Source organism: Lutjanus erythropterus, chromosome 19 (assembly GCF_056507025.1).
Source record: "Lutjanus erythropterus isolate fLutEry1 chromosome 19, fLutEry1.hap2, whole genome shotgun sequence".
NCBI lineage: Eukaryota > Metazoa > Chordata > Actinopteri > Lutjaniformes > Lutjanidae > Lutjanus > Lutjanus erythropterus.
In genome coordinates, this window is record NC_139335.1 from 295,001 (window position 1) to 307,500 (window position 12,500).

At 41.5% G+C, this 12,500-nt stretch overlaps 2 protein-coding genes across 3 annotated transcripts in view; one reads left to right on the forward strand and one right to left on the reverse strand.

Annotated features, from left to right (window-relative positions):
• abi3a (ABI family, member 3a) overlaps window positions 1-8,364 on the forward strand; it is a 13,607-nt gene extending 5,243 nt beyond the window's left edge. The window contains exons 5-12 of one of the 2 annotated variants that reach the window (XM_084744751.1): window positions 84-142; window positions 301-354; window positions 937-1,244; window positions 2,706-2,849; window positions 3,576-3,710; window positions 4,744-4,860; window positions 5,121-5,249; window positions 7,366-8,364. In XM_084744751.1, the coding sequence (XP_084600877.1) occupies window positions 84-142; window positions 301-354; window positions 937-1,244; window positions 2,706-2,849; window positions 3,576-3,710; window positions 4,744-4,860; window positions 5,121-5,249; window positions 7,366-7,529 (1,110 nt within the window). In that variant the 3' untranslated portion in view covers window positions 7,530-8,364. The remainder of the gene's footprint in view (window positions 1-83; window positions 143-300; window positions 355-936; window positions 1,245-2,705; window positions 2,850-3,575; window positions 3,711-4,743; window positions 4,861-5,120; window positions 5,250-7,365) is intronic. The other variant, XM_084744752.1, reaches the window with a different exon arrangement.
• Window positions 8,365-10,161: 1,797 nt separating this feature from the next.
• LOC146308909 (uncharacterized) overlaps window positions 10,162-12,500 on the reverse strand; it is a 3,262-nt gene continuing 923 nt past the window's right edge. The window contains exon 1 of the mRNA XM_084744068.1: window positions 10,162-12,500. This exon is cut by the window's right edge and continues 923 nt beyond it. Coding sequence (XP_084600194.1) covers window positions 11,930-12,500 — 571 coding nt within the window. The 3' untranslated portion in view covers window positions 10,162-11,929.

The following is a 12,500-nucleotide window of genomic DNA, read 5'->3' on the forward strand; positions in this document are numbered from 1 at the left end:
ACACACACACACACACACACACACACACACACACACACACTCACTCATGTCTCTCTGCCCCCCCCCCCCCCCCCCCCCCCCAGGTCTCTGGGAAACAGTCGGAGCGAACAGGAACGATCCGTAAACATGGACCCTCCATCAGGTTCACTTTGATTCTACTCAGTTTCTATAAGTGACAAACTTCCTGTTTCACACCAAACATCTCACATTTTACTGTGTGTGTGTGTGTGTGTGTGTGTGTGTGTGTGTACATGTGTGTGTGTACATGTGTGTGTGTGTACGTGTGTGTGTGTGTTCCAGGTCCAACAAGCCTCCAGAGCCCGTGCAGTGCCCGGTGGCGCCCCCTGTCGGCAGGTGATAACCTTGAGTTTGTTTTTTAATGCCCTGGATTTTGCCTCTCAGGCTACATACAGTTACTGGTGAAGGTTGTCGGGGCTGAATACCTGCAGACGGTACTCAGGACAGAATAATGACACAAAGAATAATAAAGTATGGAGAGTGATAGAGTCCAAACCACTGAAATCTGTTAAACTGTGGCCACGTTCAAAGTCCAAACCAACTAAATCTACACATCGCCTGAGGAAAGGAGGTCTGCAAGTCAATAAGTAGGGCTTAAAAAGCACATCCACCTTTTATGTTTTCATATTCAAAAATCACTTCATGTATGTTTTATATATAATTAATATTGTCTCAAAAATATTTCTTCCCCCTTCTTTTTGAACTCAAGATGGAAATTGAAGATCATTTATCATGAAGTTTCAGGTCCATTTAAATCAAATTTCAGTGATGTCAAAAATCACAGGAATGAATTAGATCAATAATTAATATATAAATTGTATTTAAAGAGAAATCCTTTCAGCCATGTTTGTACTCAGACAGTCCTGAGAAAGTTGAATTTGATCACTTTTATATATCTATAGATTACATCTCTTTCAGCTCTAGTTTTGGGAAACCTGTTGCTCCACCCACCATCCCAACCATCTGCCAGGCCCCGCCTGAGTGTGACATCATCACCACGCTGCTGGACGATGCCCCGCCTCCTCCTCCTACAGTGAATGAAATGCCAGGCCAGGATGGTGAGGTCACTAACACCTCAACCCTGCCACCACCGCCTCCTCTGCCTGATTCGTCAGGACAGATGGTGGCTCCGCCTCCTCCACCTCCTCCTCCACCGCCCCCTTCTTCAGTGGTTCTGACCAATCAGAATGCTCCACCCCCGGCTCCACCCCTCAGCCTCGAGACAGGTGAGGTCTTTCTGACAGCAGTATATTAATGATGTTACCATGACGACAGAGATTGAATCATCATCAGCCTGTTAGCCTGGTTTAGTTAGACCTAGACTAGTTTAACCTGGATTTCTTAAACCTGGATTAGATAAACTTTAACTAATCTGGATTAGTTAAATCTGGATTTGTTTAGTAGTTCTGGTGGTGAAAATAATTGTCATGGTAACATTGTGATAGCCTGGATTAGTTAAACCTGGATTCATTAAATCTGAATTCTAAAATTATCTTTATCTCCTATGAATAAGCTCCAGGCTTGGGGAGTAATGGATTACGTGTAATGGCGTTACGTAATTAGGATACAAAAAAGGTAACTGTAATCCGTTACAGTACAGAAAAAAATGTAATCAGATTACCGTATATTTGATAAAAACAGGGATTACTTAGCAGGATTACATTTGAAAATCAAACAGGATGTACTACACTGCAGCAGACGTGCACAGTGCGCACGCAACACTTCACGACACAACACCACAACAAATCAACACGTGAAACGACCAGCGGCGTCGCAAACAGTCATAACATGTAATAAACATGACGTCACTTCCTGTCGTGTGTTTGGTCTTATAGTCTTACAGTATTTTACCTGCTCTGTGCTGGAAATTATAACCATCCGATCTCTGTTTAACTCTTTAAAAGCCCACCTGTAATTAAAGTCAGCACCTGTACAGTTCATGTCGCAGGTGATGCCTTCAGGGCAGGTAAATTACCTGTCGGTCACTTTGGATCAAGTTAATACCTGACCTGATGTTAGGTTATTTGTAGTAAGTTACTTTACTGATTGTGTGTTCCTTATTAAACTGTGTAGTTTACTGAGATATATTCAGTCTAATAATTTCACAACATTATTGTGGAGTTTTCTATTATAAATGGTGTTTTATGATAATTATTTCATTATCATCTACAGCATTTTAACTAATATTTTAATTATACATTTACATGTGTCGTCTTTAAGTTTCTTCTCGTCTAAGAGTTAATAGTTCCTACCTGTCATTGTTTACGGGGGACAGGTATGAGTGTGGTACCAGGTGTGCAACAGTTTTGTTTTCCTGTGAACCTCTGAAGGGTTATAAGATTTCTGAATATCGTTTATGAACTTAGCTACAGATAAAGTTCGCTCAGACGTTTGTACACCTGTACACAAAGAGAAACTGTAGCAGCTTATAAGAAGAAAACGGGGTTACAGACTGATGGCGGCGGTGCTTTTTCTTCGTCTTCGGATTAATTTGCCGAGACATTCAAGTAGTTCAGACTCGCCAGGACTGATTGGACAGCAGCTGGCTGCGCTCTACAGCTACAGACAGTCTCTTGTCATGATGACGGCGCGTCCAAAAAACAGAGGGTCAGCATCAGCAAACGTCTTGAACTCTAGTCAAAGTGAGTGACATCATGGTGACATCACAATCTGCTCTGTCTCCTCAGTGATGGAGGAGAACAGCGTCCCCCCTCCGTCTCCTCCTCCTCCCCCTCCTCCTTCTGATGATGACGGCTTCCCTCCGCTGCCCAATGACGGCTCAGAACTGCCAGCCCCGCCCCCTCCGCCTCCATCCAGCCAGGAAGTAGACGGTACCCGTCTGTCTGTCTGTCTGTCTGTCTGTCTGTCTGTCTGTCTGTCAGTTACTGGCTGCTGCAGGTGAACACAGCATCAGATGCTAAGATACCGCTAACTAGCCACATTTAAGCTAAAGGCTTTAAACTGTCAGAGGCTGCTAACACACAGGTTTTATTTGTACCAGACTCAAAAACGCTGCGTAGCTCGTTAACAGAACTACAACGAAGAAACATGGAACTGTTTATTTCACAGTTTGTTATAAACAACCAAACTCAAAGAAAAAATATCAGAATTTACCTGAAAACTTCACCAAAGAATTTGAAAGATGACAGAGTTTATCTCAGGTTTGGTGTTACGGTCGACTTGGCTTCAAAGTAACTGATGGTTTTCTCTGGGAAGCTTCTTCTGTGTTCTTCATTTGTCATTTTCTTCTTCTTTGATGGTGTTTTTCCAGGCTTTTTCTTTTTCTTTAGTGTCTTTCTCTGTTTTTTGTTATTTTCTTCCTCTGTGGTGTTTTCCTGTTTTTCTTCTTTTTCTTCTGTGCTGTTTGTGTCCATCAGTTTCTTCTTCTATGGTGTTTTTTTCTCTTCAGTTTCTTCTTGGTGTCTTTTTTCCTCCCAATCTTTTCTTCTGTGCCGTTTCTTCCTCATTCTCTTCTTCTGTGGTGTTTTCCTGTTGTTTTCTTCTTCTGTGGTGTTTTTTTTTCTCTCAGTTTCTTCTTCTGTGGTGTTTTTATTCAGTGACCCTCCCCTCCAGGAGGAGTCGCCGCCGTCGCTCGCCCCCCACCACGCGCTCTCTCTCTCTGAGGGTCCGTTCTGGCCCCGCCTCCCGCTGCCGCTACACACGCTCTCTCTTCCTGCCTGCGGTCCAATCACGTAAGCCGACGGAGGACTCTACTGTCAGCCAATAGAAGCTGAGCTCATCTGAAAGGTTTATTTTGTTGAATGTATTCATGGTGTCCTTGAGGGGTTTCCAGGAGACACTGAGAAAGTTCCAAGGATTCTTGAGCTTCCAGGAGTCCTGAGGGAACTTCTGAGGAACCTTGAGTAGGTTCCTGAAGACCTTGAGGAGGTCATGGGGTCTTTTAGGAAGTTCTAGGAATCCCTGAGGAGGTTATATGAGTCCCTGAATAAGTTCTGAAGATTATTTGAGTAAGTTCCAGATGTACTTGAGTAGGTTCCTGAAGACAACCAGGAGGTTATGGGGTTTCTGAGGTATTTCAAGGAGGTGAACTGGTCACTTCAGTTGTTCTGGATTTGTCTGCAGTTCAGTTTTCTGCTGAAGCTCCAGGAGTTTTATGAACTGGAGATCTTCATCATCCTCACATCAGAACAGGAGGAGACACTGAGGGAACGTTCATGTTTGGGTGGACTGTCGCTTTAAGTAAGTTTTAGGATCCTTGGGGAGGTTTCAGGAGACCTTGAGAAGATTATGAGGGCCTGGAGAAAGTTTTGGGGGTTCTTGAAGAGGTACTCATTGAGGCATTTTTGTGTGTTCTAAAGGACTTTCTAGGGTTCCTTGCGTAGGTTCCATGAGTTCCCCGAGCAGGTTCTGAAGGTCCTTGAAAGGTTAACGGGGTTTTTTGAGAATGTTCCAGGGGTCATTAGGGAAGTTCCCCTAGAACTTCTGGGAGTCAGTGATGGAAGTTGTTGGGGTCCTTCAGTAGATTCCAGAAGTTCTTCAGGAGGTTCTGGGAGTCCTTAAAGAAGTTTCAGTAGTCTGTCAGTAAGGTCCACAGGGCCTTGAGGTGGTATTAGGAGTCACTGGGGAAGTTTTAGAGGTCCTGGAGAAAGTTCCAGGAAGGTTCCAGGATGATCAGGGCTCTTATTTGTGTGATTGTCTATTAATACAGATGATCACTCCTTCTATAAACAGCTGCGTTCTGTCTGTCCTCTGTTTGTCTGTCAGTGATGATACCCCCTCCTCCCCCCTACCCTCCTCCCCACACTCCTCCTCACCCCTCCTCTTCCTCCTCCTCCTCTACCTCACCTCGGCTCTGCTTACCTGCTCGCCTCGAACACCTGGGTAAGAAAACACATACTGCTGCTGGTCTGTAGTCAGTAGCAGTACTAGTACAACAATTAGTTCTATTAACTGTAGTACAAGTTCTCACTTGTAGTTCTGCATATTAGCATGACCATCTCTTAGTACTACAGTAGTTAAGCAGTAGTACTACATATCAGAGTACACATGTACGCTCTGCTGGTTTCTGTCGAAGCGCCGCCTCCTCAACCCTGATTGGCCAATCGCAGCTGTCTCACAGGACCTTTGCACTGTTCTCTTAGATCTAGAGATCCCGGCCCCGCCCCCTCCTCTCCTATTGGATGAAGAAGGTGGTTTTGATGACATCATGCCACCTCTGCCTCCACCAGTGGACTACGACACCAACGCCCCCCCACAATACCTGGAGAAAGGTACTACTACTACTGCTAATACTGTTACTGTTACTGCTAGTACTGTTTGTATAGATAGAGATATTGTATTATAGTTTGATTATGATTTCAGGTGTCAGTATATTTTTACAGGTGTAGTTTTAGTATTTCAGCAGCAGATTTTATTTTTAGCTCAGACATCAGAAAGTCCTCCGTCTGTCTGATGCTGGAAGAACAATGATCAGAACATGATGTTCCCTTCAGTTCTGGAGTGTCTGCGGATCTAAAACAAGGGAAGTCTGAATGAACAAGTTCTGAGAACTCAGCAGGGTCTACGACATCCTGATCCCTGATCAGTTACATCTGCCCCGTTCACAGAGACAAACACATCTACGACTTTAGCTGCCATAGCAACACTGTCAGGGACCACTTGTTTCCCACACACACACACACACACACAGACACACACACACACACACACACACACACACACATACACACACACACACACACACACACACACACACACACACACAGACACACACACACACACACACACACACACACACACACACACACACACATATATTATATACACCGATCATGAATAACATGATGATCACCTGCCTAATATTGTATTGATCCTCCTTTTGCTGCCTAAACAGTCCTGACCCGTCGAGTCATGGACTCCTCTAGAACCCTGAAGGTCTGTTCTGGTATCTGACACCAAGATGTTCACAGCAGATCCTTTAAGTCCTGTAAGTTGTGAGGTTGGGCCTCCATGGATCAGACTTGTTTGTCCAGCACGTCCCTCAGATGATTGATTGGATTGAGATCTGGAGAATCTGGAGGCCGAGTCAACACCTCAAACTCGTTGTCTTCGTGGCACAGAACATCATCCTGCTGAAAGACCACAGCCATCAGAGAACAATGTTTCCATGAAAGGCTGTTCATGGTCTGCAACAAAACTTAGGTAGGTGGTCCGTGTCAAAGTAACATCCACATGGATGGCAGAACCCAAGGTTTCCCAGCAGAACATTGTCCAAAGCATCACACTGCCTCCGCCGGCTCGCCATCTTCCCATAGTGCATCCTGGTGTCACGTGTTCCCCAGGTAAGCGACGCACACACACCTGACCATCCACGTGATGTAAAAGAAAACGTGACTCATCAGACCAGGCCACCTTCTTCCATTGCTCTGTGGTCCAGTTCTGACGCTCACGTGCTCATTGTTGGTGCGTTCGGCGGTGTGCGTTCGGCGGTGCAGCGGGGTCAACATGGACACCCTGACTGGTCTGCAGCTCCATACACAACAAACTGTGATGCAGTGTGTGTTCTGACACCTTTCTATCAGAACCAGCATGAACTTCTTCAGCAGTTTGAGCAACAGCAGCTCGTCTGTTGGATCAGACCACATCAGACCAGCCTTCGCTCTCCACGTGAATCAGTGAGCCTCGGTCGCCCGTCACCCTGTCGCTGGTTCGCCTCTCTTCCTTCCTTGGATCACTTTTGATAGATCCTGACCACTGCAGACCAGGAACAGCCCACAAGAACTGCAGTTTGGAGATGTTCTGATCCAGTCGTCTGCCATCACAGTTTGGTCCTCGTCAAACTCGCTCACATCCTTCTGCTCGTCCATTTTTCCTTCTTCTTCTCGACTCTGAGGACAAAATGTTCACTTGCTGCCTGATTTATCTGAACCACTGACAGGAGCCATGATGAAGAGAGTCAGTGTTCTTCATGTTAGACCTGATCGGTGTAAATGGCTGTAAATGTAGATACTGAATTTTACTTATAGATATTTCAGTTATCAATATAATTATTAACTAATTATATAATAAATAATTACATAATATACTTATAAATGTAGACAGATATTTCAACTATCAATATTAGAAATATTGGACTTATAGATGTTTTTAGAGAAAGATTTTACAGATTGATATTTCAGATATTATATTATAGATGTAGTTTTACAATTATATTTTGTTCAGTTTTAAATATTAAAATTACAGATATATATTTCATCTGTGTTATTGATATGTTAGGTGTAGATATGAATATTATTGTTATGATGTCAGACACAGATCAGAGCTCCACCTGGTGGCTGGTTGTTTGTACTGTATGTGACTCTGACTGCAGTTCTCCTGTGTGTCCAGTGGTGGCGCTGTACAGCTACGAAGCCTCCAAACCTGACGACCTGTCGCTCACTGAGGGCGACACCATCTACCTGATGCGTCGCCATGACGACGGCTGGTGTGAGGGGGTTCTCAACGGCAACAGTGGCTTCTTCCCTGAAAACTACGTCCAATCATGTGGCTAGAACAGAACAGAAATTAATTATTTCTGTCTGTTAAATTTAAATGAACTACATTCAGTTAAAAGTAGAATCTACAAACGTCCAATCAGAGCTGAAACCAGCCGTCGATCTTTAATAAATAAAAACCCACGAATCATTTTAGTTACACCAGAAGAAAAATATTCAACATTCATCACTTTTTTATTTTTATGTTTTTTGGTCAACTTGTGAATTTTATTTTTTATTATTTTCTGTATAAACTAAACTATGAATTAATTATTTGAAGAAATTTTCATGTTTTATTTGATATATTCTCTTTTTCTTTTATAGACAAGCCATAAAAACGACGCATTCAGTGACAAAAACTAACTCTGAAATGGAAACAACAAATTTAGTTTTTGTGTTTATGATATAGAAAAATTATTGTTAAGTATAAACATTTATTTTGATGAGATTCGCATTTATTAATCATCTATTAATTTCTGAATAAAAACCTGAATAAAACTTCAGGTTTATGTTTTACTGCAGTAACACACTGAATGCAGGACTTTAACTTGTGGTGTAGTGAGTTTTTTGTTAACTGTGTGCTGATTGGTGGAGCTGTTTGATGGTTGTTGACTTCCTGTCAGACCTCACTGAGGGCTGCAGCGCCGCCCCCTGCAGGCCACAGACACAAACTACAGACTGAAGCTTCAAACTGTAAGAATGAAAGAATCAAAGATGTCTTCATGTGGACTGAAATAAACGTCATACAGAATTATTACTGCTGTTAGAGAAGCAGGACAATCATCATTAAACATGAGAATTATTCATTAATAATAACATCATCAAATGATCAATAAATGAGCGAAAATTCAAATGATGTTTTTATGTGTTTATCCACATTTTAATTGTTTGTTCCATGTTTTTTCAATAAATCACTGATTTATTTATTTCACCACAAAATAAATGAAAATTTAACAAAGTACATTTACTCAAGTACTGTATTTAAGTACAAATTTGAGGTACTTTTTACTTCACTACATTTGTTTGGAATCTTTAGTTACTTTATGAATTTAGATTAATTCCATAAAATATAATAAACCTAATAAATGTAGCATTATTGATAAAAATACTTAATTGACTTAATTGATCCCTTAGATGAATTCACACGTTCCCCACAGGATAAATAGTAGTTGTAGTAACATTAAAGTAATGTTACTACAACTACTACTAATAATAATAATCACAACCCTGATATAAAAACTTTGGACTTTGTGTAAAACATAAACAAAAACAGAATTCAATTATTCAATTATGTATTTATATAAAACTTTTCCACTTATATTCAGTTGAATCCAGAACAAAGATCAGATATTTATTGATCAGACTGATCAATGTGTTTCAGGATCCTGTTTCTCTCTGTGATCCATCATCTTTTCTTCTGACACTCAGTCAGTGTTTGTGAACTGAGACACTAACTGTTGAAGTTTTAAAGGTCAATTCTGTCTCATTCTTTCTTGATATTCGTCTTCAGCTGATCAACAGTCCACAGTCTCTGTTGTCCTATTTTGTCCTTCATGATGCACCACACATTTTCAATGGGAGACACGTCTGGACTGCAGGTCCAGGTCTGGACTGCAGGTCCAGGTCTGGACTGCAGGTCCAGGTCAGTCTAGGACCTGAACTCTTTTACTATGAAGACACGCTGTTGGAACACGTCCACAATGTGTCTCAGCATCATCTTGCTGAAATAATCGGGGACGTCTCTGAAGAAGACGTCAGTGATGGCAGCATGTGTCTCTCTGAATCCGTCCAAACATCACAGCTGCTGTCTGTTGAAGTCAGTGCTGGTAACAATCAATCAACTAATTGATTAATGGAGAAATGATTAACAGATTCATCAATAATGAAAATAATTGTTGAATAATTGGTCCAAAAATGTGGGGCTCCATGTGTTTGCAGCTGTTTTTCAGTTCTCAAGATCGTAACAGGATTAATTCATCAATTAATTGAGCAAATGACCGAGAGATGAATCAACAAAGGAAATAATCAATAGTTGAAATCCTGTAATTATGGATCGTAGATGGTGAAATCTCTAAATTCACAAACGTTCTTAAAATGTTTTTCACAAAGTGAGCGTTCCTCAACTCACAATGTTTTTGTGCACATTTACAAAAACCAACAAAGTTTATCAGTCTGAACATGAAATATTTGATCTTTGTTCTATATTCAATGGATTATTGTTCAAACAGTTTTTATTAATCCTTTCTTTGTGTTTTATTCACATTTTTCACGTCGTCTCAAATCTTTTGGAATAAGAGTATATCCATGATTGTGAAATGGTCCATTCTGATATAAAGTACGTTTTCTTTTTCTACTTCAGGTATATTCTGATGCTAATGTGTTCTGCTGCTTTTACTCAAAGTGAGCGGCACCTTGTGGTGAGTTTGCAGATTACAAACTTTGACTTTGTCTCACTCGTCCCTTCCAAGTGTGCAGGAGAAGCGTCAGTTTCACCAACTGTGAAACTCACAAAGTAACTCTGAATTGTATTTGTATTGAACTTTATTTTCCTTCTTTATCTGAACACTTTGTTCACTATTTAACACTTTATTACTTCACACACATTTTTATTTGACCTTTAAGAACATGCACACAATAAAGACACACCAAAGACGGTGAAATGAACTTTTTATTCATTTTAGCAACTTCAACACATCAGGACAGAAGCTTGAAGCAGAAGAGGCATTTGATTGGTTTAAACTTTGTCCAGTTTGATGTCATTGGCAGGCAGGAGGTGATCATGACATCAGCACAGGTCACACACAAACTGTTTGAATCATTTATCATGAAATTTTTCTGATTTGACCTGATGAATGAAACATAATCCCTCCTGTCTGTGGACACAGGCTCTCTTTACTTTGCGTTACAGCTCAACTCTGCCTAGCAACTGATGATGCAGTAACTCTGAATGTGTGAACTGTCCCTTTAAGAGCAGATCAGACGAGTGCTGAGTTCAAACACTCGAACATCTTTTAAAGTCACATGATGTCACTGTGAAGGATTTACATCGTCAGCTGCTGCAGTCAGAAACACCAACACCAAGCAAGCTACCAGAACAGTCAGCAAATTTCATGAAATGAACCTTTAGTTTGTCCTGCAGGAATAACGTTGGAATAATGAGGTTCTTTTAAATGAACAGAGGAGAACATAGTGGGGTTAGGGTTCCTTTGTTTCATCCACTTTAATGTCAGATGTTCTTGTTGAGTTGATGGAAACTGTTTGTTTCAGACTCACTGATTGTTTACAGCTGTAGCTAACGTTAGCTCCACGTTAGCGTTCCCCCTGTTTCCAGTGTTTGTGGAAGAAATAAGGGTTCCAAAAATGAGGTTCTACCCTGAAGAAAGGTTTTATCAAGGGTTCTTTGTAAGACTGAAGGTTCCCTTTTCCATCCAAAAAAGCCTTTTTTGAAATAAAGTGTTCTTCAAGGATCATTAAAATCACTGAAGAACACTTTCGTCATGGTTTTGTATCAGATAAGCTCTGGTTCTTCAACAGGTTCCCTTCAAGATCCATGAATCTAGTTCTAGTAAACCAGGCTGTGTTTCCACCAGTTCTGAGTGGAAACATTGGAATCATCAGCAGAGGGCACCGCAGAATGCAGAACAACTTGTAGAACATGACATCCCCACTTTGGTTCCCAAGGAAAACCTGATATGTTTTGGTTCCAGTTGGAAACCAAGTTGACAGGTTCTGAATCAGTTTAAGAACAGTTATGTTTGTGTCAGGATGGGGCTGGTTGCATGTTGGTGGAAAAGAAGGCGGAACCTTTACACTGTAGAAAAGTTCTCTGTTCTGTTCACCAACATGGAACCGACTCTGTTCTGGTTCAAGCACCTGAATTTGAAATGTTCTGAGCAGTTCCACCAAAAAAACCCCCAAAAAACAAAACAAAACAAAACAAAAAAACACTTCAGAACCTGAAAAGTAGAAATAGGAGGTTTTCCTCGGAACCAAAGTTGGCATGTCATGTTCTACAGGTCACTGATGTCATCCTTAAAGGTTCCACTCAGAACTGGTGGAAATACAGGCTGGTTCACTTAGACAGCACCAAGGTTCTGAGGATCTTTCACGAAACCAGTTCAAGGACCAGAGCTGGTTTGGTGGAAGATGGTCCTGTAGAAACTCTCACAGGCAAATTAATAAATGGTTAATGTTAGTCATTATCTTGAGATACGAACAGATCATTTGTGCACATGATGATTTTCTTTAGTACACAGTTACAATGTTAAAGATGAAAAATATCTTCTGGGGATCCACAGAAAACTGCAAACACTCATCAGCAACTTAAGACACAGTCAGTGAGTCTGAATATCAGGCAAACGAGGACAGAACGAGTGTCCGTTAAGACAAAAAGCTTCATTTCATGAGATTTGTGGACTTCAGGCTTGCAGTGCTTTCTCTAGTTCTTTCTTGTAATCGTCGAAGCTGTTCTCACACTTCAGGCCGAAGTAGTTCTGCTTGCAGTCACACAGCGCCACAAAGGCGTCTTTCACAGGAACACATGTGCCTCTCTGGTCACCGCCACAGTCTTTCTTGGAACAGGGATCTTTAGTCTTAAGTTCTTCATCACTTTTAATCAGAACTATAAACTGGCCACCTTCGTTTATCATTCGGCTGACTTTATGTTTCTTACAAACCCCTTTATAAAAGTAAGGAACTGAAGTGTCGGGAGAGCTGTTAAAGATTTCCTCTGGTGCTTTCTTTGCATCGTAGCTGTCATGAGGTCTGTCTATGAAGGCATGTACTGCTGAGTACGTCTGAGTCACTGGAAACTCGTCCACACGTTCTTTACAAGCCTCGAGCACCTTTCCAACCTTATGACAGTCAACTGACGGAGTGACGCACCTCTGAATGGCTCGTTTCACTTTATCTGCCATCGTGTGCTGTCCTTTCACCTGTCTGGCTACGGCTACAGTGATGTCCTCGTCTGGCATCTCAGTAAATCCTGAC